The sequence below is a fragment of the Eleutherodactylus coqui genome, chromosome 2, assembly GCF_035609145.1.
Source record: "Eleutherodactylus coqui strain aEleCoq1 chromosome 2, aEleCoq1.hap1, whole genome shotgun sequence".
NCBI classification, from domain to species: Eukaryota; Metazoa; Chordata; class Amphibia; order Anura; family Eleutherodactylidae; genus Eleutherodactylus; species Eleutherodactylus coqui.
This window is the reverse complement of record NC_089838.1, coordinates 128,274,269-128,300,498: the sequence shown is the minus strand read 5'-3', so window position 1 is coordinate 128,300,498 and position 26,230 is coordinate 128,274,269. Positions and strand designations below refer to the sequence as shown.

The window sequence follows — 26,230 nt, the reverse complement described above, 5'->3', positions numbered from 1 at the left end:
ATAGCGTATTGGTCCTCTAAAATAACTCGAACTTTGCCATCTTTCATTGTAGTTAACAGTTCCTGTGCAATGTTCGGCTCCATTCACCTTGGTTTCATCAATTTCATCTTCGCATGAACTGTGACCGTAATGACAGATCCCAATGCTATTTACTGGATCACTCTTGGATACCTTACATAGGGTGCCTAGTTTGTGCGGTGCAGCCTTGCTATGCATTTTTTTCAACCATGTGTCAAGTACAGGTGAAGGCCACATAAGGCCTCATTTATCAAAGCTGTCTAAGATAAAAACAATTCCATTCACCCTTTTTTGCCACACAAAAATGGCTACATGTAGCAGCATTCTTACTATATGCTCCTTTAATGGAAGATAGAAAGCAAAAGTTTTTACAATGTTTACTAATTTCCTGCAAGCACATATTAAAATTCTGCTTAAAATGGTTTTCTGAGATAAAAGCCAGATGGTAGATCATGGTGTAAAATAGAAAAAAAACAAACACTACTTTTTAAGTGACCTTTCCTGTCCAGCGCCACCCCTCCAGTCCGCTCCCAGAAGTTACTGTAGTGCTTACGTGTTGTTCCTTGTGAACATGAATGCTCAGCCAATTAGTGGCCTCAGCTTCAGTCTGCATGAGCATCACGTGATCGCGTCATTCACTTCCGGGATCAGATCAGAGAATGTTTTTGTATTTTTAGGACAGAAAACCCTTTTTAAAGGAAATTTCAGAGACAGCTGAAATTGTTGCAGTCTTTTGGTTCAAAGGGTTAGCTAATGCGGTTAGCACTACCATCAACTGCATATCTATTTTACAGATTTGGTGCTGTTCCCATACTGCTTCTTGTTGTCCAGCAGCCACAAGGAAAAATGATCAAACTTGCCAATGACACAAAACTAGGAGGGATGGCCAACACTAGGGAAGAGAGAGAGAAAGTATTCAAAAAGAACTAGAAAAGCTTGAACAACAGGTGGCAACTAACAGAATGGTATTTAACAAGGAGAAATGTAAAGTCCTACATCTGGGCAAGAAAAATAAAAAAGCACATACAGAATGGGAGGAATTGGGCTAAGCAGCAGCACATGTGAAAAAGACTTGGGTAAACTAATAGATCATAGACTGAACATGAGCCAACAATGTGATGCAGCAGCCAAAATGGCTGGGCACCCGACTTTAAAAAAGACATAGACAAACTGGAGCAAGTTTAGAGAATGGTTACCAGGATGGTGAGCGGTCTGCAAATCATGTCCTATGAGGAACAGTTAAAGGATCTGGGAATGTTTAGCTTGCAAAAAAGAAGGCTTAGAGGAGACTTAATAGCTGTCTACAAATATCTGAAGGGTTGTCACACTGCAGAGGGATCAGGCCAATTCTCATTTGCACAACTTTCACGCCATTTTCTAGAGAAACACCATAAAGACTTTACAAAGCTGCAGGTTACTCCTTTGAGAAAAAGAACGTGAGGCGATACATTCTAATTACGTTCAAGGAAGATGTTCTGCATCTACAGAATGAATACTTTAGTCCCGTACAGTCTGATAAGTTCATCGCGGTGACATTAGTGCTCTCCCGCAGCAGGACATCGATCGCGATATTCCGTCCCACCCGTGGACACTCAGTCTAAATAAGTGTGACTTTTGTTTCCCCTGTTTTCTGTTGCCTAAAGTTGGGGTGCATCTTAGTCTGAAAAATACGGTAATTTAAAGAACATCTGCACTGTATTTTTTTTTTTTTTTTTTTTTAAATGTACATTAGGTTTTCTCAGCATATTCTGTACACTTTCCTTACAAAACCACTCTTCTATGCATCCAGGTGAAGATGAGAAATCCATCTTCACTTGGCGGTATAACCGTAGAGGGCGCGTCATCCAGCTGTTTCTGCACCTGCTCTCTAGAACAGCTGTAGACACAACTGTTACCATGTTAGTTTATTAATAAGTGTCCGTATTGTATATAATTTTTAATAGCCCTGTGTCCCACCACCCCTAGCGTTTTACTGCTCTCCCATTACGCTATTATGCTGCTGTCCCCGGGCGCTGTAAAAGAGAAGCCCTTTATTTCTGCACACTCCTTCTCTCCTCCTCCCCCGATGGCGTGCTGTGAAGGAAAAGCCCTTCCATTCTGCAGATGGCTTCTCTCCTCACAGCGCTCACTTCCCACTGGACCTGATGCACTGCAGGGGTTCAGTGCATCAGGTTGTGATAGTGTACACCCAGTGCACTGAGCCCCCGTCAGTACATCGGGTCCAGCGGGGAGTGAGCGCTGCCAGGAGAGAAGCCATCTGCAGAATGGAAGAGCTTCTCCTCCACAGCACGCCATCGGAGGATGGTAGCATATGACCCGAGAGAGTAATAAAACACTGGGGGGGGGGGGGGGCACAGGCCCAGTAAAAATAAATTATATATAATAGACATTTATTAATAAACTGTAATATGGGAACCGTCGTGTATGCAGCTGCTCTAGAGAGAGCAGGTGCAAGCACAACTGGATGGAGCGCCCTCTGCTGTTAAACAGCTAGGTAGAGATGGATTTCACCTAGCTGCATAGTAGAAGAGGGCTTGTAAGAAAAACATACAGAATACATGGGTAAAAGCTATTGTAAAAATGTTTGGAAACTCTTATTCTGTACATTAAGGCCTCCTTCCCACGAACGGATTTCCGCCGCGTACTTCGCGGCGAAAATCCGCTGCGTTGCCCGCAGCTATTAGGTTCTATTGAACCTAATAGCTCCATGCTCACGATGCGTAATTCCACCGCGGAATTACGCGCCGCGATTTCTCCCGTCCTCACCCGCAGCATGCTCTATTTTCTGCGGGTGAGGACGGGCTGTACGCACTGACGGCTTCCATTGCAGTCAATGGAAGCCGTCCATTCACGCTATCTCCCGCTGTAACCAGCGGGAGATAGCGTGAAAAAACGCTTTCCCGCCCACCGCCGAGCGTCATATGACGCCAAATGACGCGGTCCGGCCGCGTCACGTGACACGGCCGGCCGGGCACGTGACACGGCTGGTGACGCGAGGGCGGTGGGCGGTGACGGGCGGTGACGCGCGGCGGTGGGCGGGGAAGCGATTTCACGCTATCTCCCGCAGGTAAGTATAGGGGCTCTGGGGGGCGCCGTGACGGGCTTCACAGCGTAATATTACGCTGCGGAGCCCGTCACGCTCGTGGGAAGGAGGCCTAAAGGAGAAAAAAAGTGCAGGTACTCATTTAATAGAATAGCCTTCTTGCTGAAGAAGAGCTACTGTGGTGATGGACAACACAACAACATCTGCCCATGCACTAGCAAAGCCACAGTGACAAATGTTACGTTTCTGCAAATGATTCAGATAAGTAGTGTATATTAGTGAACGGGTCCTGGTACAATTTCTTAATAAAGTAACTCAAAGGGTATATTCACATACACAGCATTTCTTGACGTGATCATCAGAAAAAAGCTGTGTATTAAAAAAAAAAAAAAACCTGACGCTGTTAAAATTTTGCAAAATGCCATTTTTTAAAATTGTTACAAACTGCGCCATTTTGTAAATACACACAAATTGTAGAACTTCCCTTTTAATTACATTACCATTCGTTAGCAATTCAGATTTCACAACACAACATAATCTAATTTGCCAGTTGCATTATATATAAAGAGCCAGCAGGTGGCAGTGTTCCTATTCTGTAGAAAGTTACATTTTTCATGTCTATTGAAACCCAGTTATAAAATTGTGATTGGTGCACTAGCTAGAGATACAGAGAGATTGTTGTGAGCGATATGAGAAATTGCTATATAATGATATATTTATCTTTGAGGCCTGGGCTAGACAACTATTTCAAACATTACAGCATACATTAAATCGCACTTTGTGAGTCAATTCATCTGCAACACTGAGAATTGTCTTTTGAGGCAACTTTGGGGAAAAGGTCGTAAATGGTCACACTCCAGTAGAAGTGAAAGGAGGCCAATGCAGTCACGTGACCAATGACTCAGATTTCACATTTACTTCTATTGAAGTGTTGCGCAAGTAAGAAAATGTTGCACATCAGTCAGGGCAACTATCCTATTTGATGGTAGCATATGATTAGAGGGGGAGAGGATGAGCAGATCTTGTAAATGTGTAGTTTTCTAGGATTTGATTGTCATGTAAAAAAAAGCTGTTTAAATCCTGCCAGGACTGAATACTAACTGATAGAAGAAAGGCCGTCGGTTACCGTGTCCCACCATCTATCCCTCACCTTGCTGCAATCACATACAGATAGCATTGGGAACCGGCATGCATACACTTGTGGCTGGGATCAGGCAGCTGAAGCTTAGCTGTGGCCTCATGTTTGTAAGGACTGGGTACACAAAAATGTATAGTTGCTTTTGACATCATTTCAACAGCAGGAAACCCCCTTAAACTAGAATTATAGAACCACTAAAATGGTCATTTCTGCTTCCTACCCCCAGCAGATTGTTGCGTTGATTGCCATTATCCCACCAGAGGTGATCAACTCATGCCTAAAAGTGTGGAAGTTGAAAATGCGGGGAAAGACTATATGAATGGAGTATCTTGAACATTACTATGACACAGGAGTGGCTAACCTTTTAGCGCCTCTGCGCCACATTGGAAGAAGAGAAGTTGTCTTGAACCACAGTTTGGACTCTGTGAACTAAAGCTATAAGCTCATAGGAGTTGGCACTCTGTGTGCCCCTGGATGTCCCTCTCCCTCCTCCCTAAAGTTATGGGCTCTTTAGAGCTGGGGCACTGTGTGACGCTGTGTCGCTCTCCAACTTACCTTCCCTATATCCTACTTGCAAAGTCACGACTTTGTATAGAGCAGATTACTTATGCACATACCCATGATGACCGGACTACTTCTTTTCATTATGACCACTTGTATAACTAATCCATCCTGGACTAGGAGCGCCGGCTTTGCTGGTGGAGCATTTGACAATGAGCCTGTCATAAGCACCCCAGCTCCTATGAGCCCATAACTTTAGGGAGGAAGGTGAGTGTGACATCCATGGACTCGGCGCTCCAGATTCTATTAGTTTATAACTTCTGTTGATGGGTCCCATAGGAGCTGACAGACTCCCTAAATGAGGTTTGTTGTACAATCTTTGCTCTTGTTCAGTAACGTAATACTATGATTGTTTATATGGCATTTCCACTGGCAGCAGCCATAGCTGCTTCACCTGTCTGTTTCATTGTCATTGTAAGACATGTACTTTTCTGTTCTCTTCTGCAGATAAATCCCATGTTTGAGGTGGCAGATACACAAGCCTTCAATCCTCCCATTATAGATGTTAGAAACGCTGCTTCCAATGAGCAGGTACTACTACTACAAAAATAATTGCACTTTTTTATATAGACTATGTATTAAAGGGGTTTTGTAATTTAAAACACAAAAAAACCCCAATATTTGCGTATTTCTTCTCTTCGCTGATCTCCTCCAGTCCCCGGGTCACCTCACCTCCAGTCAGCCGGACCCTCCTCTTGTTAAGATGCATCCATTCTCTGCATTCTTCTTCTGGCATGTCAATGTGAGTTACATCACTAGTGATGTAGCATTCACTGCCTAGGAACAAATATTGAGCTATTGCTGAGACTGCGCATGCGCGATGTCTCGTCGTGAGTGTTCATATACTATTGCAGAGAGACAGCATGCATGCGCAGTCTCGGCTATAGCTCAGCACCTCCTGCTAGGCTGTTGAACGTACATTGCCCTGCAGGAAGGAGACTGCAGAGAGTGGACGCTTCGGCACTGGAAGAAGAAGAATCGTCTGGGTTGCGGTGAGGTGACCCGGGGGACTGCAAGAGCCAGGAGAAGGTTGTCAGTAAGAAGACTGACTGGGGAGAAATAGGTAAGTATTAAAGATGAGCGAACGTACTAGTTTAGGGCGACTTCGCAATCGAGCACCGTTTTTTTCGAGTAACTGACTACTCGGGCGAAAAGATACAGCGGACGGTAGCAGTGGGGAACAGGGGGGAGCTCTCTCTCTCTCCCCCCCGCCGCCCCCTGAATCTTTTCGCTCGAGTAGTCAGTTACTCGAAAAAAGCGGTGCTCGATTGCGAAATCGCCCTAAACGAGTATGTTCGCTCATCTCTAGTAAGTATAGAAGTTTTGTTTTCTAATGACAGAACCCTTTTTAGGAAGGAATGTTTTATATAAATTTACACTAAAAATAGCAGAAACAGAGGGACAAGCTTACTTAAACATAAAGAGGGTCCTGGAGTGATGCACGCCAAATGCATTAAAAGGTGACTCATTACAGAATAAACCGCCCAAGGGGTAACACATGACTAGCTCAGATTTTTATTAAACTTTGCACATTTGAGTAATAGATATATAATCTCAAACGTCAGACCCTCATGCGGTGGGTATTGGAAGATGTTCAAGGTGTCATTCTCCTCGTAGCAATATGTACATTTTGAACATATTTTTCCTAGCCTGTAATTCCAATAATAGTCAAAGTAAAATTGTAACAACATTTTTATATCATATATATGCATGCCCCAACATTGAAGCCACTTACCCCAAAATTTCAGGAAGGAGTTTTGTAGCTTTTTGTTTAAAAAATAAATTCTTCATGGGGACCAACTCTATACTAAAAACCATTTTATAGTGCATTTAGACTGAACGATTATCACACGAACCAAAGTGAATGACAGTTGTTCAGTTTAAATGCGAGCCACCGACTGAACGACGAGCGAGAATCACGAGGTTGTCATTCGGCCAGTTTCAACCGACATAAAAATCAGCACCAGCTCAGTGTTAACACTGATTGTTCAGTGTTTCACATAGGAATGTGAAACACTGAATGAGAACTATCTCTCCTCTCCTGCACTTTTTATTGGCTAATTTATAATCACAACAGAGAAACTTTTTTTGTGATCATAAATTGGCTGATAAGTTTTCAGAATTGATAGCGGAGGGAAACTAAATGATTATCACTCAGAATTCGTTAAAACCATGGCATATGAGCGATAAACGTTGCGTGTAAATGCTGCCATTGTTCACTCTTCAGCTGAACGAGGATTTTAAGGTGAGCTTAAAATCCATCCTTCAGCCGGAGAGAGCTAACAGGGAGCGCACGCTGTGTTCTGCACGGGAGCAGCTGATTACATTGTGTTCAGTGGATAGCACATGTGAGAACAAAGGAGCTAATTGCAGAGCTCAGACCACCTGCTGGGTTCTGCATGCAGCTCCAGGAGGCTCATTTACATGCAAATGAAGTTAATAAAGTGCTAATGGACATTAGTGTCCATTAGCACTTTATGCAAAATCATCGCTAGAACTGTCAATCTTTCAATCCTTTGAAAGATTGTTTTTGTGTGTAAATAAGCCTTAAGCTGTCAGTAACAGTAATACGGCTTTTAGTGAAGCTTGACTATTTACTGTTAATAGAGGTGGGCGTCCAGAGCGATCCCCAGCCCACTCCAGCACCATTCACTGAGCAGTGATCGTACTTGTGTAAAAGCACAGGAACTATTATCGCTGGAATGATCTGTCCAGTACCTGCACTCAACAGGTCATTCCATATAAATGGGCCCTTGGGCTCCAGCCACAACCCTGTCTCCTTCCCCCTCTGGTTTAGAGATGCATTCACCCATTTATACTTCTTGAGATGTGAGTTGTTGCCAGTATATCTTGCCTATTTATATAAAAGGACTAGCTCATATACCCGGCCTCGCCCGAGTTAATTTGATACAGAGGTTTACTTGTTGTTCGCACAGAAAATTTTATCAAGTCAAGGTTACTTTAGAGTAAGCGAGGAATAAAATATAGAGGAGCGTTAGATTCTCCTCAGGCTGCATGTACTGATATCCCTCTGCAGATTGTGTCACCCTCTCACTCTCCTCATTTAGGACCTAAAGAATGCTCGCGCCAAATTTCATGCTTATACGACATCGGGACGTTACATTACATAGGGGTGCACTTACTTTTGCAATTTGTATTGAATAATCGAGTTGTGACCCAGTAACTTTTCCTATTTAGGACCTAAAGAATGCTCCTGACAAATTTCATGTTTGTACAACACTGGGAAGTTAGAGAATTAGTGGCGAGTCAGTGAGGGCTTTCACCTTGATAGATATTAGAGTTGAACGAACATACTCTTCCGAGCTTGATGCTACTTTGAGTATTAACATCATCATTGGTGCTCGCTATTCCAGCGAGCATCACGCTGTGTTCGACCCCGCCCCAGTTTTGGCCTCTCCCCGCCGCTGACGTGGCTGGCTTGGCAGAGAGGGGGGGCTTGGCAACCGGCGAGTCCCATACAAAAATGCTCGAGTCTCCCATTGTAGTCAATGGGGTTCGTTACTCAAATAGAGCTCTCGAATTTTACGAAAAGCTCGATTCGAATAACGCGGACCCGAGCATTTTGGTGCTCGCTCATCTCCAATAGATATAGATAAATATATATGTGTGTGTGTATGTATAGATGTAGAGTTCAATGGCTTGCATAGAAATACGCGTTTAAATTCTGATAACATGAAGCATTATATGTTTGCAGTATATTTTTTGTTTTTAAAAAAAAAGTAGGTAATGTTGTGATATGTATTATGACTCCCTTAGGGCGGATTCATATGGGCACATTTGAGCGTGCAATACGCAGAGAACAAAACTCATTGATTTCAATTGGTTCGCTCACACTTTTTATTTTTCGCACCAGCAAAAAAACAAAAACGCAGCATGCTCTACTATTGTGCACATTCGCGTACCAAAGATCCCCAGAGAAGTCCTTGGGAGGGAGGTGGGGGGGGGGGGGGGGAGAAAATATGCTGCGCAATTATACAGGAAAGGTATCGCATGTGACACTCATTAGGCTAAACAGCCATTTAAATCCGGGCATGGTTGTATCTTGTGTGCAAAAACCATGCCGATACGCTCGCAAAAAAGCCTTGTTCATAGTGTAAATATGTTGCACGCAATTGCACATACGCCCATGTGAAGTTGTCCTCAAAGGAAATCTGTCACCGTGTTTTTGCAGCCCTCACTGAGAGCACAACAAGATAGTGCTTACAGTGATGTCTGCTGTAAATCTCTGCAGTACTTTAGGAGAAACTTGTATTTCACTTGCAGCAGCAAGACCTAGAACTAGTCCTGCATATTCATGAGCTGCAGGATAGCTTCGCTCTCCAGCCAATGATTGGCAGCACAGTAATATGCAGGCCTCACGCAGTTTTCGGCTGGTGGGTGTAGCTAGCCTGTAGCTCTTGGATATCTAGGCCTTTATGCATGTGATGCTACTGCTGAAATGTAATTTTCTCCCAAACTACTGCACAGATCCACAAAGCAGACATATTACTGTATCAGTGTGACGGGCACTACCGTACGCTGCCCTCAGAGAGGGTGCAAAAAGACGGTACAGACAGTCTCTTTAAGACTATAGCTATAGAATGTGAGGCAATGAAAAGTTAGACTTCCGCAGGGCTGATATTAATAGCAACATCACTAGTGTTGGTTTTCTTACAGTTATTCCCCACTAGTCCTCTGAACACTGCAGCTGAAAATAGTTCTGCTGAAAGTGACATCGCTCCTGTCATCAGAGCCATGATCCCCCTCTCATGGGAAGCTGTCATAGGGAAAGCTTGTCTTTTGGAGATTAATTTGGAGAGTTTATTTGTGCAGTAGTGTACAACCAGCACAGTTCAAATCCCCAATGCATTTGACAACCTGCTGTGGCAATGTAATAATCCTTGTCTATAGACCTTGTACAAATGAAATGTTACATAATAACGGCTCGTTGTGTGGACATGGAACTGGATGGAATTCTGCAGAATTGGTTTTTAGTTATAAATTATTGATTCGTTATTTTGTCCTTTATAGGAAGCTCCGAATGCTCTGCAGGTTTATAATAGAATTTGAACAATTTCATCATGAAGGTTTCAATTTGATAAATTCTGAAAGGATTTCTAAGGCCTAATGTCCACGGCGTAAATCAATTAACAAAATCCAGGCGGGTCGCTGCGATCCGCACCCATAGGGGGAATCATTGGGCACCCGAAGGTAATTAAATACATGCGGATGTCATTTTTCCCCTGGCATGCGCATCGCACGTGCGGAAAAACAACAGCAGCATGCTCCATTTTTATGCGGTTTTCCCACACGGACGGTTCCTGCGGCTTCCATTGAAGCCAATGGAAGCTGTGCAGACCGCAGGAAAGCAGGAGTTAAAAAAAAAAAAAAAAAAAAAGGCACGGCGCATACGTGTGGCACGCTGGCCCGGGCACATACGCTGCGACGGAGGAGAGCTCCACAGTGTCCAGACAGGGAGTATAATGTATTTTTACCCATGACATCATGACAGCATACGCTGGAGGTTGCTCACCTGCTGACCTGAAGGGACAGGAAGAGGCAGAGTATAAAAAGCACCTCCCCTCCACCAACACCAGTGTTTTTCCTGTCCCTTCAGGACAGCAACGGCAGAGCTCCAGCAACGCTGTCCCATGCCGGAGGAGGACTTACCGGCGAAGCGGCGGCGTGGTTTTTCGGGCAGCCCCGGCAAACCAAGTGGGAAGGACCCCATCTGGGAGCTTTCCGGGGACTGCGTGGGCCGGAGTCCAAGTACGGGCTGCCGGCACCACTGCGGCCGTCATTTCGGGCGGCGGCCGCCATCTCCGGTGGGCCGGGGTCCAAGTACGGGCTGCCGGCACCACTGCGGCCGTCATTTCGGCGGCGGCCGCCATCTCCAGGTCCAGGGCCGACAGGAGCGCTCCAGGGGGCGTGGTTTCGGCGGATACAGCGCGGTGACGTCTGACGCTCCGCAAAGGGGGCGTGGCCTGGCGCGGCCGGCGCCAAATTCAAAAATCTGCTGCCCCTGCATCAGCTGGTGGTGTTTCTCCACGCTAAGGAACGATCCTAAGCACAGGAAGCGTTTCTGCAAGGCGCAAGATGTCGGCCAGAGAGGACCCAGAGACCCTCCAAACTGACAGGGATACTCAAAAACCGAGGGAGGCTAGACGAAGGAGTAAAAAATGTCCAGTATGTCTAACCAAACTCGACGACTCCTGCACAAAAACGTTATGTGCTACCTGCCCCGCAAAAGTTATGCAGGAGGAAAAAACTTCCCTTATGGCCGAAATTCGGTCAGTCGTCCGAGAAGAAGTGCAGTCCTCTCTCTCGGACCTCCAACCTGGGCCTTCCGGGGTTACACGCAGGTCGGTTCCGGCGGTGTCTGAGTCTGACTCCGACATAGCGGAAAATGTGGATTTTGACGGGGAAGTGACGCAGGAGGACAAGAAATATCTTTTCTCTACCTCAGACATGGATCAACTGCTAAAAGCGGTACGCAGGACCATGCAGGTGGAGGAAGACGTGCAGCAACCCCGCACAGTCCAGGAGGATATGTTCGCGGGGTTACTCCCGCAACAAAAATCTTCATTTCCCGTAAACGCCACACTCAAGCAGCTGATTCTAAATGAGTGGGAGAGCGTGGATCAGGCTCCGCTAATCCCCAGGGAATTTAAAGAACGCCTGTTATTTCCGGGAGATGAAGTGTCCTTTTTGGACGAGATACCTAAAGTCGATGCTGCAATTGCCATGGTATCCAGAAAGTCCGGATTGCCCTTTGAGGATACGTCCCACTTAAAGGACCCGTTGGACCATAAGGTGGACACAACCATGCGTAAAGCCTGGTCTACCTCCGGTCTCATCATGAAATCTAACATCGCGGCCACTTCCGTGGCTCGTTCCATGGCAATCTGGTTGGACCAATTCGCAGCCCTAGTCGACCAAAAAGCCCCTAGGGAGGAGTTCGCAAGTGGCATCCCTCTGCTGCGAATGGCAACAGGGTTCCTGGCGGATGCTTCAATGGAAACAGTCCGCCTCGGAGCCCGCATGGCAGCACTATCGAACACCGCCAGAAGGGCAGTGTGGGTGAAAGAGTGGTCAGGGGACGCAGCGTCCAAAAATAGGCTATGTACCCTACCGTTCCGGGGCGGGCGTATATTCGGACCAGACCTGGATCGTCTGCTGGAGAAAGCAGCTGACAAGAGTCACGGACTGCCTGCCACCAGACCACCCAAGAGACCCTTCACCCCTCATCCCTCGTCTACGTACGCTGGGAAGGGGAAGACCGGAAGATGGTCTTATCCAAAGGGCGGAAGGGGTAAGACTTTAACTTTTGTCCCTCAGCCCATACTTTCGGGCCCGGTAGGGGGTAGACTGGCTCGCTGTTCCAATAGCTGGCGTAGTATTACAACTAACGAGTGGGTACTGCACCTAGTGGCGGAGGGGTACAGGATCGAGCTACTATCCCGCCCCCCGGACAGGTTTATGATAACCCCAACCCAGTCTCCAGGCCTAGAACAGGCTCTGTTGGAGGGCGTACGGAACCTGCAGGGTCTCGGCGCGGTTATCCCGGTCCCTAAGAAGGAACAGGGAAAAGGTTTCTATTCCCCCCTCTTTCTGGTTCCCAAACCAGACGGCTCCCACCGCACCATTATCAATCTAAAACAACTGAATAAATTCATTGAATATAGGAAATTCAAAATGGAAACCATTAGAACTGCAACTCCTCTAATTGCCAGGGATAACGTAATGGCTACAATAGACCTTAAGGATGCCTATTTTCATATCCCTATTTACGCCAACTCACAAAAGTTCCTGAGGTTTGCGCTGAGGGTGGAGGGGGAAATCCGCCACTTCCAGTTCGTCTGCCTACCATTTGGAATCTCCTCGGCTCTGCGAATTTTTTCCAAGGTCGTGATGGAAATGGTGGCCTTCTTACGAAATCAGGGTGTCATGATCATCCCCTACTTAGACGACTTCCTGTTGGTGGCAGATTCCCCGTCTACTCTGAGATCACACTTGGAGTCCACATTGCAATTATTTAAGGAGCTTGGCTGGATTGTTAACGAGTCAAAATCCAACATGGAGCCAGAAACCAGGAAGAAATTCCTGGGTGTCATCCTGGATTCCAGTCTACAAAATTCGTCCCTTCCTCCCCTAAGAAAACATCTTATCATAGAGGAATGTTCCAACCTCTATAAAAAACATAGGGTAACGATAAGGGACGCAATGTGGATCCTGGGACTAATGACTTCGTGCATCGGCGTGGTCCCCTGGGCCCAGTTCCACAGTCGCGGACTCCAGTCACTAATTCTCCAGAATTGGGACAAGTTGCAGGCTTCGCTTGATCAGACAATCCCTATTCCTGCGGAAGCCAGAGCTTCACTCCGTTGGTGGGTGTCGTCGGACAACCTGTCTCAGGCATCCGATTGGAATTTGGACCCGGCTGTAATAATCACAACCGATGCCAGCGCCAAAGGGTGGGGGGCCCACTTTGAAGGCGGTTATGTACAGGGGGCCTGGGACGTTCACGAGAAAGCTAGCTCATCGAACTTTAGGGAGCTTAAAGCTGTATGGAAATCCCTGCGTAGCCTGCAAACACGGTTAGTGGCGAAACATGTGAGGATCTTCTCAGACAATATGACAACAGTATCACTCATTCGCCACCAGGGTACCACCAGGAATCCTCCACTACAACGACTGGCGGGGCGGATCCTTCAATGGGCGGAAGGCACAACAAAGTCCCTATCGGCCTTTCATATAAGAGGAGCCGAGAACTCAGCCGCAGACTTTTTAAGCAGAAGGAAAGTGGACCCAGGAGAGTGGGAACTCCATCCAGAGGTGTTCAGCCTTCTTGTGGAGAAGTGGGGGGTACCAGAAGTAGACCTCTTTGCGTCAAGCGCAAACACCAAATGCCGGCTTTTCTTTTCCAGAGGCGCAGAGAAACAGGCCTTGGGCACGGACGCTCTCTCTCACCCCTGGGATTGGGACCTAGCGTATGCCTTTCCCCCTCTACCACTAATCCCGCTTCTGCTAAGGAAATTACTGCAGTCAACCCTAACAGTAATTTTTGTAGCACCATATTGGCCCAAAAGACCGTGGTTCCCCCTCCTGAGATCCCTGTCAGTGGGAGAGCCCTTCCACCTTCCAACAAGACCGGACCTACTGTCGCAGGGCCCTCTTCTTTACCCGGAAGTTCACAAGTTCAGGCTTACGGCCTGGAGCTTGAGCGGGTAAAGTTCCTAGGGAAGGGTCTTTCCCCTAATGTTATTTCCACCATTAGCGAGAGCCTTAAACCCTCGACACACAAAATCTACTCCAAAGTCTGGAAAAAATTTTCGGAGTGGTTAGGCCAGGACATCCAGCAGCTGGATCAGCCAGACGTCCGTAAAATCTTAGATTTTCTCCAGGCGGGCCTGGATAAAGGTTTGAGTCCGAATACACTCAAAGTCCAAATTGCGGCCTTGGGGGCATTCTTCGATCTCGCGCTGGCGGAGCACAGGTGGATTAGGAGATTTCTTAGAGGGGCGAGCAGATTACATCCATTCACACGGCCCACGGCGCCACCCTGGGATCTAACCATAGTCCTTCAGGCCTTATGCGACCCCCCCCCCCCCCCCCCCATTCGAACCGATTACGGATCTATCCATCGCCTGGCTGACATACAAGGTAGCCCTGCTTGTGGCAGTTACGTCGGCCAGACGCGTGGGGGAAATCCAGGCCCTCTCACGAAGGGCCCCATATATGACTATCCACCCGGACAAAATAGTTTTTTCTTTAGACCCATCCTTCCAGCCTAAAGTATTGTCAGATTTCCACAGGGGCCAACCAATAGTTATTCCAGCCTTTTGCCAAAATTTCAAAAATGCAAAAGAACAAAAGCTCCATAATATAGACGTCAAAAGAGCGGTACTAGCGTTCCTTGAGGCAACGGAAAGTTTCAGGAAGTCTGACAAACTTTTTGTTCAATTTCAGGGGCAGGCCAAAGGAAAGGCCGCTTCTAAAGATGCGATCGCCAGGTGGCTCAGGAGAGCCATCCAGGAGGCTTACAAGGCCAAGGGCATCCCCCCTCCAGAAGGATTGAAGGCCCACTCAACGAGAGTGGTGGCATCCTCTTGGGCGGAGAGAGCGCACGCGTCGATTGAGCAAATCTGTAACGCAGCCACATGGACTTCAGGCCATACTTTCATCAAACATTATAGGCTGGACTTTAAATATAGTCAGGACGCATCCTTCGGTAGGAAGGTGCTCCAAGCCGTAATCCCTCCCTAAAAAGCCCATGCCACTTATTTGGTATTCCTCCAGCGTATGCTGTCATGATGTCATGGGGAAAACGGGAATTTTTTCTTACCGATAATTCCCTTTCTGGAAGACATCATGACAGCATACGGGCTTTTTTCCCCCCCTTACCAACATGGTTACCCTAGTTTGTCCAACACATGAGGTAATGTGTATGCTTTAACTTTGTTTTCTGAGGTGTGTGATGTCAATAAAAACACACCTTCTGGTTAAATAGCTGGTCACTGTGGTCATTTGGAACGCACTGGTGTTGGTGGAGGGGAGGTGCTTTTTATACTCTGCCTCTTCCTGTCCCTTCAGGTCAGCAGGTGAGCAACCTCCAGCGTATGCTGTCATGATGTCTTCCAGAAAGGGAATTATCGGTAAGAAAAAATTCCCGTTTTTGGCCTTATGTCTGCGGGCCGGGTGGAATCTGCTGCGGGATTCTGCATGGGGAAACCGTGCGGGCCTGTGGACATAAGGCCTTAGGATGCTTTTATATGACTGCCTACCCTACTGCTTTCACGCGCTTATTAACAGAATACATTTGTGATCTGTGGAGGTTGAGAAATACAGAAGTTCAACAGTACTCTTGTTGTTCCTGTTTACATAACGCAAATTTTTTTTTTTTTTTTTAATGGATGTTCCGTTGGGTACCCAATCTGTTTCCTAATGTTCATGTAATGGAATCTACCACAAACTCTGTCTGATCACTCTCCACTTATTGTTTGATTGGTGGGGGATTTGGTTTGGATACATTTTGGAGGTCAGATCTCTTTTGGTTAAACCTGTTTGATAGCAATGCTAGAACAGAGGAGGCTCTATTGGAATATTTTCAGATTAATATTGACTCTTCCTCATCGGCTGTAGTGTGGGATGCTATGAAGGCATTTATACAGGGTCCTTATATGTAGATTAGTTTACATAAATCCAAATCTCGGAATGTCATTAGGTTCCTTCAGTGACTAGCTTTAGATGGTGTGTGTGTGTGTGTGTGTTATATATATATATATATATTTTTTTTTTGCTTTTTATTCATTCTCCCTGATTAGTAGTTAATTAGAAAGAGGTACAGTCTCAACCTGCAGATAATTTGAGAGGTGCTACAAAAAATAAGCTTTTTATGAAGCAGATAATCTTTGAGGAACGGCAAACTGGGGGTCGGGTTTTGGTTTCCATTAAGGCACAGGAATCCTCTTATGTAGCAGCATTAAGAAGGACTGAAAATTGTTCGCTTATAAAGGGAATGGATTTTTGGAGACCCTTTTTCTTTATTTTAAAAACCTCTATGCGTCTAAGTTAAGTGTGGCTTGTGAAGATCTTCATGAATATTTGGCTCTGGTGCAATTGCCAATTTTGTCTGAGGGACTGAGTGATATTGGAGGCTCCTTTGACACTGAATGAGTTAAGGGTTGCAGTATTAGCACTTCGTAATAAAAGGTTGCCTGGGTTTGGATGGTCTTCCAAACAATTTTTTTTTTTATTTTAGCATTATCGGGATATGCTTCTGCACATTTATGGACGGTGTTTAATGAATCATTACATGCAGACATACTTCCACCATTAATGAGAGATTCTATGATTGTCTTAATTCCTAAAGCGGAAAAGGATTTGTCCCGTTCTGACTCCTATTGCCCAATATCTGTTGACCACTGATGTTAAGATCTTGGCGAAGGTGTTTGCAAATGATTACTTTTAGTAATGACTCCTTTAATACATGAGGATCATTCGAGCTTTATGCCAAACAAATCAACTGCTATTAATTTAACAAGGCTATATTTGATTCTTCAGGAGGATCATTGAGTTTGTGGGAACAGGGCTGTGTTTTCCACTTAACATCTGCGGCTGTTCTTCATAGGATGGCTTTTGGTGAGAAATATTTGGCATGTGTTAAACTGCTCTATTCAATGTCAGGGTAAATAGTCACATTTAGGGATGGATAGTGTCCCCTGTCCCCTCTTCTCTTTGCCTTGGCAATCAAGCCCCTGAAAATTGATGAACATATCTCACTATATGCAGATAATCTGTTCTTGTATATGGGGAATGTGAGTAGATCAATGAATCCTATTATCTCCATTTTTGATGCATTTCGCAAGATGTTAGGTCTTACGGTTAACTGTGGAAATCTGTAATTCTTCCTTTAGATCCCCTACTGGTGAACTATTTATTTTAACATACGCAATTACAAATACTGACGGAATTCAAATATTTGGGAGTTGTGGTATCTTCTAAGCCTCAAGACCATCTTTCTGCCAATTTAGTTCTATTGGTACGAAAGTTTGAAGATAAGATCAAGGTCTGGAATCCTCTTCCATTGTCGATAATTGACGGGGGAAATCTTATCGAAATGGTTTTGATGCCACAACTCTTTTATATACTGCAAAACTCCTGTTTGGATTACATCATGATATTTTTTCAGACTCCATATGATATTTAGCGGTTTAATCCTAGCAGATTTCTTGTTATAATAAATTTGAGACCCTTCAATGGGATAAATGGTCTAAAGCGTTGGCAATTCCAAATACTTGGATATATATTTTGGCTTCTCAATTACAACAGCTCAAATGGTGGGAAGAAACAAATGGGGTGAGGTTCAATGGTAGATTAGTTTCTAAAATGACAGGTTGTAGTTCCCCCTATAAACAGTATGTGAGAGAGTAAAAAAGGATATAAAAGAATTATATCCGACAATTTTATAAATTAAATGATGTAATAAATGTAAGCAGATACTATAACTAGATGTATTTACTATGTACACCCCCTCTGCAGGAACCCTAAATTACCCTAGTTTTTTAGGTTGGAGGGATTTTCACAATAGCAAATGAGGGGTGGTTTTTTTTGTTTGTTTGTTTGTTCTTTTGTTTTTGGAACAGGTACATTCTGGGGGTCTTTTTTATAGCGTTGAACAATTAAAAGAGCTTTATGGTCTTCCCCATACTTATTTTTCCTAGTTCCTTCTGTTAAAGCACATTTTTGCTGCTCAGACCCAGTCAGTATCCGTGCTTACAATTCAACACCCTTTGGTGGATTTTCTTAGGTATTCTGGAGCTACTAAGGATGTGATATCTTATTTATATAGACAGATGCTTTTTTGCTATTTACAGTAATTCTCATTAAAGGTAAAGGAAAAATAGGAATAAGATTTAGGCCATTTTAGTGAAAATTGGGCTGTAGTGTTCCGTATAATCCCAATGATATCTATCTGATAGTCAATGAGTATCATAATTGTATTTAGTGCATAGAGTTTATCATACGCCATTTAACATAAGTATTAGATTAAACTCAGGCTGTACGAAATGCTATATGGATTGTGCAGATTTAATGCATACAGTCTGGGATTGTGTAAAACTGCATGAATTTTTGAATGGGGTATTAGAGACAATTAAAAATATAGATCTTGTTGACATTTGGTCTTGATCCCAGAATTTTTGTATTTGTTATTGTTGATCAGCTTGTTGAAAATACTCTTTGGGATTCGGAGAGCATTTGTATCTGGCACAGAAGCTATTACTGCCCATTCAATGTAGCCTGCCCCCTTCCCCATTGTTGGGGATGGGGAGATTATAATTTGTTGCATTGTTTGGGTGAGGTAATGATATGTTTTATGTATATCATGCATGTATAAATGTGTAGAGATTGAAGGAGTAATTGTATTTAAAAGTATAAATCAAGCAAGATGAAGGACATTATACAGAAGTATTGATCAGTTGTGAATAAAGATGTCTCCACCCGACTGTTTCCCTGTATATACGGGTAGCAGTCAGACGCCAATCAAGCAATAGCTCGCTGATTGGCTGGTTGGATCTCTTGTGCTGCTGAAAAAATTACCATTGTCAGGGATGTGTTGCGGATGGTAAAAATATACGGTTTCCAGCGAGAATTCGGGTGATAATTGCCCCATGTAGAGTACCCATTAAGCTTTAAAGGGGTTGTCCACGTTTAGAAAGACATTTCTGCTTTCTTTTTAACACAGTGCCACCCTTGTCCAAAGGGTTGTGTCTGGTATAGCAGCTCGGCTATTGAAGTGAATGGGAGCTGAGCTGCAATACCAGACACAACCCACAGACAAAGGTGATGTGATGTTTTTCTAACCCTAGACACCCCTTTTAAAGCCTGTACTTCATAATAGCTCTAGTTATAGTGCAAGCTGGAGGCCAACAGGAGCCTTGAACAATCTGACCTTCTATCCCATCCAAACGAGAACCATAGCATTTCTTGCCCCATGAATGTGTTTTTGTTTTCCCTGCCAGCAGAGGACTAAACCGAAGAGGTCTCCACCTTAAGAACATCTCCCCTCTGCCTCCGATTACCAGTACAAGCACTTAGTAGTTTGAGTTTTGACCACTTCTATGTAGTCCCTTTTTGTGGCTTATCGATAAGATACACTTGTGCCTCTTTAATGTAATGTGTGATATGTTTGTATGGTTACATGCTGTTCACTAGTTGCTCATGTGTACTAATGTTAGGATTTATATGTATTTTTCTTGATTTTAGTAGTCTTAATTATTGTTTCATCTAATATTTTATATTTTCTTTAAAATATACAGATCTTGCATTGTAAAGCTGAGAAACCTGATAAATCTAGTTTCCTGTAAACAATAGCAGAGAAACAACATGGTCCTTACGGTATACGGTATTCTTAGCTACTCTGTAGATTTGTGAGCATTTGAATCGGGGAAACTGTTGTGCAATCTAAAGGAAGCTGGGTTTTATCAGCACTAGTCTTAAGGTGCATCTACAAACATAGATGATTGCTCAAAACTGTCAGTTCCTGACAAATTTTGAGCGATCGTGTGCATAGGTACTAATTAGTACTTCATTGCATGTATTTAGAGAACAGCGGATGGTCTGTTCTCTAAATACATCACTATTCTCCAACGGTTCAGCGGCTGTTAACAGCTGTTAAAAAAATGTTATCAGCGCTGCCAGCGGAGAACACTGCGTGTGGTTCGTCTTATCCGATTGTCCTGGGGGATGAGGATTTCATATGGACCTGAAGTCAGTGATGGATGAAAAGTGCACATTTACACACAACGATCATCACTCAAAAGATGGCTTTTGAGCGATAATCGTGTGTGTAAAAAGGCCTCTAGGGTTGCCATTAGGTTGGATTTCAAGATGTTAGCCAAATTCCCCTGTGACCATTTAGAGCCAAATGTGTGTTGCTGACCCCGAGCTGTAGACTTATTAGTTGATGGCTTGATATCCCTTGCATTTGTGGAGTTAATCCAATTCTAACTTCCGTAAGAATGCTCTTGTGAAATATTAATCCCTGAGCAGATCCATAAATCTCCAAGAAGCAGATTTCAGTGTGCGCCAGTGCCCAAAAGAAGACCTTCCAGTACACTCCACTCATTGACAGAGGAGCTTGTGGGCTAAATTCAGGAAGGTCGTAATGGATTGGGACATCATTACTCTGCCATTAACAAATGGACAGAATGCTGCGTTTTATGGTATTTTTTTCCTCTGACGTTCATAAGGTTCAGTAAGTCAGAGTACCTGGATGACAATTTATGACTGTTCCATTCAGACTCATAAACTCCATCAATTCCCGCAGATCTGAGGATATGACTAAAGCATGACGTATGAGAAGAAGTTGCTAATGATTGATTGCATTCTTGTGAATATATGTTACTATTTCTGGGGTTTATAGAAACAGCAGTCAACTGTAATCTGATAGGTGAGATTTGTAGTTCTGCTATCTTGACCATTAAGAGGCAGCTCTTCTGCTTCTACTGTTGCACATGGAAGCAAGTGCATAGTAGTAATAAGAATTGGTTTTGAAGACAACACCAAGAATGGATCCAAAATCGTATATAAAAAAAAAAATCTCTCCAAATATATACTGTGTAAATACAGCCTATGGCCATACTGCCAATGCATGTCTTACAGATGGTACACTTATAATCTGTTATGGACCAATAGTGTAACTCAATGTCCTTCCAATTGTAACCCATTTAGATGCAGATATTTCTCACACGTTCTGTATTGATCCGTGAAGGGAGAAAAAATTGTGTCGTGCAGAATTGCATGCTGTACTACAGACACCTTCTCTGTAGTAAAGAAACCATACGACAAGCGTATTCAATGCCTACAAGTCTATAGTACGGAACCCGATTGGCTCTATATCCCGCCATGCAGGGTCAGTCTCCTGGATTTGCTAGGCTCATTCACACACAGGCCCATTTTCAGGGCATGCTTAGTCCGTATTACACACATAAGGCTAATTTCACACGGGCAACTGCAATATTGGGCCACGAATCACGGCTCAATATCGCGCTCACCAACATGTCATTTCGCTGCGGATGCGAGGAGTCTTTTGTATCAAAAATGTCTTGTATTACTTCTGGGAGAATCGTGTAGCTTTTGTCCCAATATTTTCAATGGGAAACCTCGCATCGCATGCACCTAGCACACAGCGCAATGCTGCCGCCGGACCCATTGACAACAATGGGCGATGCGAGTGCACGCCTAAAAAAAAAATTAGGACATGTCGCCCTTCCTTTCTGCATGGTGGTGCGAGGCGGGTAAAAAAACACTCGTATATGACCCCATTCAAGAGAATGGGATTTATATTTGTGCATCCTGTAACACACAAATCTCGTGCAAGAATTAATAGCCGCGTGAAAGCGGCCTTATACAGAGAGTTTAGACTACTACTGTTTTTTATTGGTGTATTCTGATGTGTGTTTTTCACATATATGGAGAAAAAGTTGCAACGTGTCCTATTTTGGTGTTTACTGTGTATTAAACTCGCCCACTCGAGTCTATGGGTGTGTAAAAAATGCAGTGAATATGCATGTTCCATGTTTGCTGCATTTTTTTTTTTTTGCACATGTTGCTAGGTGTAAAAAGTAACATGAATTTGGCCGCCTTCCTTGTTTTTCCTTTTGCACACAGAAAAACTGCAATGAATATGGATGCAACACACAAACTAAAAAGCGCATGCGCATCACATTTACGTCTAAAATGGATATACATATGCAGTAAAACTTCTGCAAATTTTATGGACCGACTACATATATGCCCATGTAAAATGAGGCCAGAGGGTCTGTTCATAACTATTCGTTTTTTCCAGGTTTTTCTGTCATCCAAAATGTTTAAAGTGATTTGTCCCAATTTCATAAACTGTTTTTTTTCCCCGTTTTTATTTCCAGTTTAGTCATCATTTCCCATTCTAAACGGATGTCAATAAAGAATGCAAATAATCCTTGGGCTGGGTTCACACGGGGCGGATTTGCCGCGGAAATTCCGTGCGGAATTTCATCACGGCAAATCCGCATGCGGCCGCTAATCCCGGGATTAGCCAGCCATATGGACAAGATTTCTCAGAAATCTCGTCCACACGGGACGGCAAATCCGCTGCGGCTAAGCCGGCAGAAGCCGCTGCAGCGGCGCGGATTTGCTGAACGCAGCATGTCTGTCTTTTTTTTTTTTTTCCCGCTGCGGCCGCGCTCTTCTCTATGGGAGCGCCGGCCGCAGCGGTGGTTCTCCTGGCGGAAATGGCGCATTTTTTTGCTGCAGCCAAACCGCGTCATTTCCGTCGGGAATCCGCCCTGTGTGACCGTGGCCTTAGAGGACATAACTGCTTTATATGCGATGTTTGCTATAACTCACCAGTTCCTATCTATTCCGCTGTGTGGCTCTAAAATGTTAAGGCCCATTTAGATACAACGATTATCGCTCAAAATGTGCTCAAAAGCCATCTTTTGAGCGATAATCGTTGCGTGTAAATGTGCCCATCTTTCAGGTTTCTGCCGAATGATGGATCTCAGTTCGGCTTGAAAACCCTTATTCCTCAGAACTGCTGATAAGCGGGACCACACGCTGTGCTCTGCCCGGGGACCGCTGACTGCATTGTCTCAGCTGTTCTCAGCTGTCAGCCCCGACAGCAGAACAAAAGGAATTTATTCCAAGAACAGCAGGTGGTCCTCTGAATAAATTCAGCTCCCGATAGCTCATAAGCTACTAATTGGTACTAATAGGCATTAGTACCAATTAGCAGATTATGCAAAATGATTGCTCAAAAGCCATCTTTTGAGGGATCATCTGTGTGTCTAAACAGGCCTTTACTCTTTCAGCTAATGATATTTAGAAATGGCCTTACTAACGACATTGGTCCATAAAAATAGTATTTAGGTACTTAAAAGAAATATACTGTAACTACAGCAAGAGTATATATATATTTTTTGGATGCTAAATACATCAAGGTATAAATAAGTTTTGCATAGAAATGCCCTACCCAGCTGTTTATAGTACAGGAACTCCCTCATGTGAGTCATTCCCTGCAGAAGACTTTTCCATAATTAAATTATCCAAGCCATCCGCTTTCATATTTTAGGTTCCAGATAAGCTCTAACACTGTGTCACTATTTGCTTATGTAACCTTTTAATAAATGTTACACAAGTGATAAACACATATTATGACTGAAGTCGGACAGGAATGCGCAAGAAGAATTTAAAAATGCCGTCCATGTGTGTCAGAGTAATAATAAGCTTACTATTAAAGGTGCTTGATAATTGTAGATGTGTGAACTGTGCCCTGTCTTCAGTGACCTACAAGCAAGCAGTTGCCTAGCATTAAGCATGCACATCCAAGGCAGCTATTTTTCTTACAAGTATATGCACCAGTACTGAGCCGTATACACCAAACTAATTGCTATCACGTCTTCACTTTAAATTTTGTACAAAAATTTGTACAAGCCACTTGGCTGAATATCTCGTCGCCAAACCATGGCCATTTATGGTACACCACCATCTATTTTCAGGGTGCGTTTTTGAGTGCAATTAAAAATGCACATCAAAAAATACTGTAGAGACACAGAACAGCCCCACATGGAAAAATACAGGAGGACTTAGGCTTCATGTCCACAGGTGGATTTTTGCTGCGGAATCCGGAGCAGGCGCAGCAATTACCCTCCATAGCCTGCTATGGAAAAACAATTGTTCATGCACACGAGTGGAAACTAATTGCGATTATTTTTTTTTTTTTTCCTCCCCAAGTGGAAACCGCAACATGCTCTATTGTACTATTTTAATGCTCTATTCCCACACAGTCAATGGAAGCCGTCCGACCTGCAGTCTGTCCACGATTGACATTGTGGACAGGCTGCGGGAACAGCAGGAGAATAAAAAAAAAAATCTGTACTGCACATGTGCAATACAGAAGAAAGAAGACAGACTGGTACGAAGGGTCGCCAGCCGTGGGTGGAATCCGTGCGGGATTTACCATGTGGAATCCATGTGTGCCGTGGAAATGAGGCCTTATACCAGTTTTCTGGTGTGTGTAGAAAAAAATTTGGACACATGCCATTTTTGCGCATAAATTAGCACCTTTTTTTTTTTTTTACGTTACCCATAGCACATTTGTGGAAAGTGGGTGGGATCTCCAGCTGCCCAACAAGAACTGGTGCAGATATACACCAGTACACTGGTTTTAGATTTGCTTCTCTATGATATGGACAGTTGGACGCACCAGATTTATCAAGTGGCTGCATACTCTTAATAAACTTAAGAGCTATAACATTGATGTTTATCCTTAGGATAGGCCATTGATGTGTGATCCATGCAGGACCAACTCTCAGTACTCCCACAGTCAGCAAGAAAAAAAGTCTATGGCATTTGTTGGAGCACTACAACGCCTTTACTGCAGTAACTAACAGCAGCCATCCGTTTGCATACAGGTCATGTAATACTACAGTGCTGTCCTATTATAGTGGTTGGGGCAAGGCACCCCTCAATAGTAGCACTGCGTTGAATATGAAGGGGGAGTGGGCACGAGACTACCAGGGATTGAACGCTTACCGATTATAGGATTTTAGCCTAGGCCATTAATGTTTATTCTGGAGTTTGCTTCTATAGTAACCATTTCAATAAGCCATCCTTTAGAAATACCATTAGGCCTCATTCAGATGTCACTGTTTTGCATCAGGATCTGTTAGCCAAAACCAGTGGCGGAACCTACAAAGAGATAAACTAGAATAGATAGATTTGCATATCTTCTTTGGTTTGGCTTTCAAATACTTGTGAAATTATAGGGCAGTTTCCTATCTGCATCTGAACCTCAGGCCGGAGGTTCCATTGCAGGTCCAGCTCAAAATGCCGTAAGAGAAAGCGCTGCCTGCATTATAGTCATTGGGGTCTTTGTGGCGCTGTTCGGTTCCGATCTGAGATGGAGCCATTCAGCAGCGGGGATTCCCCCGCCATCCTGCTCCAAGAACGGAGCAGGAAAGCAGAACCCCCAACGCAAGTGTGAAACCACCTATACTGATCAAAGTACTGCCAAATGAAAAGGCACAAGGCCCAATGGCCGCAGGGGGATTTGATTTGCGAAATCTGTGCATGAAGCGTTGGGTGTCCGCACTTCATTTAACACCTATGGATTTGTTTTTATTTGATTTGCGGATGCCACACGCAGATAATAAATCACAGCATGCTCCATTTTACCGCAGCTTACGATCTGCAAAGACATTTGCAGATTCACTGCGGATTTGAAGGTTAAAATCTATTAGGGAGGTGGGGTTGCAGATTTTTTTCCACGGATGATCCACAGTGCACGGCAAAAAACGCAATCCACAATCTCCCGCGAGCAATTAAAAAAATCTATTTAATGATGACACTCAGTGCATCCGCATGAAAAATCCGTGCGTGCCGTGGACCTGAGACTCGAAATGTTCCTGCAATTGGCTAGTACATAGGATAACTTTCTGGAACACTTCTTAATCTTTGCACAGCCCGTAAAGAATATCCGGTTCTGTTAAATGAAACAAACTTCCTGAAGCATTTCACTTTATGGCAGGTAAATGGTTTATGATCTCTTAATAACCTGCAGTAAAATCTATTTCCAGCTGCAAACAATGAGCTGTAATGAGGGATTCTTTCAGTTTGTTCTGCAGGTCATCGGTTGGGTGTGCGCGAATGTCTATCTTCTTGCATAACCTTCCATTTAGATGTTATTTTCTTATTGAACACTGGTAGCAGGGCAACAAAGCATAGATGTCAGTAATAGGCTTAAGTAACGTTTATGTCAACATGATTTATTCTTCTGTGCTAGTCTTAGATTAATTGAGCAATTTCCTGGCAGTTGGAGGGTTAGACGTTCCAGGTGTTATTTCTGTCTCCGAGCTTCCTGAGATCACTGTACTTGTAAACCGTGACCCTGTCTTTACAGCCGTCATTTGATTTTCCTCGCCGGGCTG

The 26,230-nt window shown here is 44.1% G+C and overlaps 1 protein-coding gene across 4 annotated transcripts in view; it reads left to right on the top strand.

Annotated features, from left to right (window-relative positions):
- The window catches only part of POC1B (POC1 centriolar protein B), a 64,300-nt gene that overhangs the window by 24,198 nt on the left and 13,872 nt on the right, over positions 1–26,230 (top strand). For all 4 annotated transcript variants that reach the window (XM_066591501.1, XM_066591499.1, XM_066591502.1 and 1 more), the window contains one exon: positions 5,208–5,291. In XM_066591501.1, the coding sequence (XP_066447598.1) occupies positions 5,208–5,291 (84 nt within the window). The remainder of the gene's footprint in view (positions 1–5,207; positions 5,292–26,230) is intronic.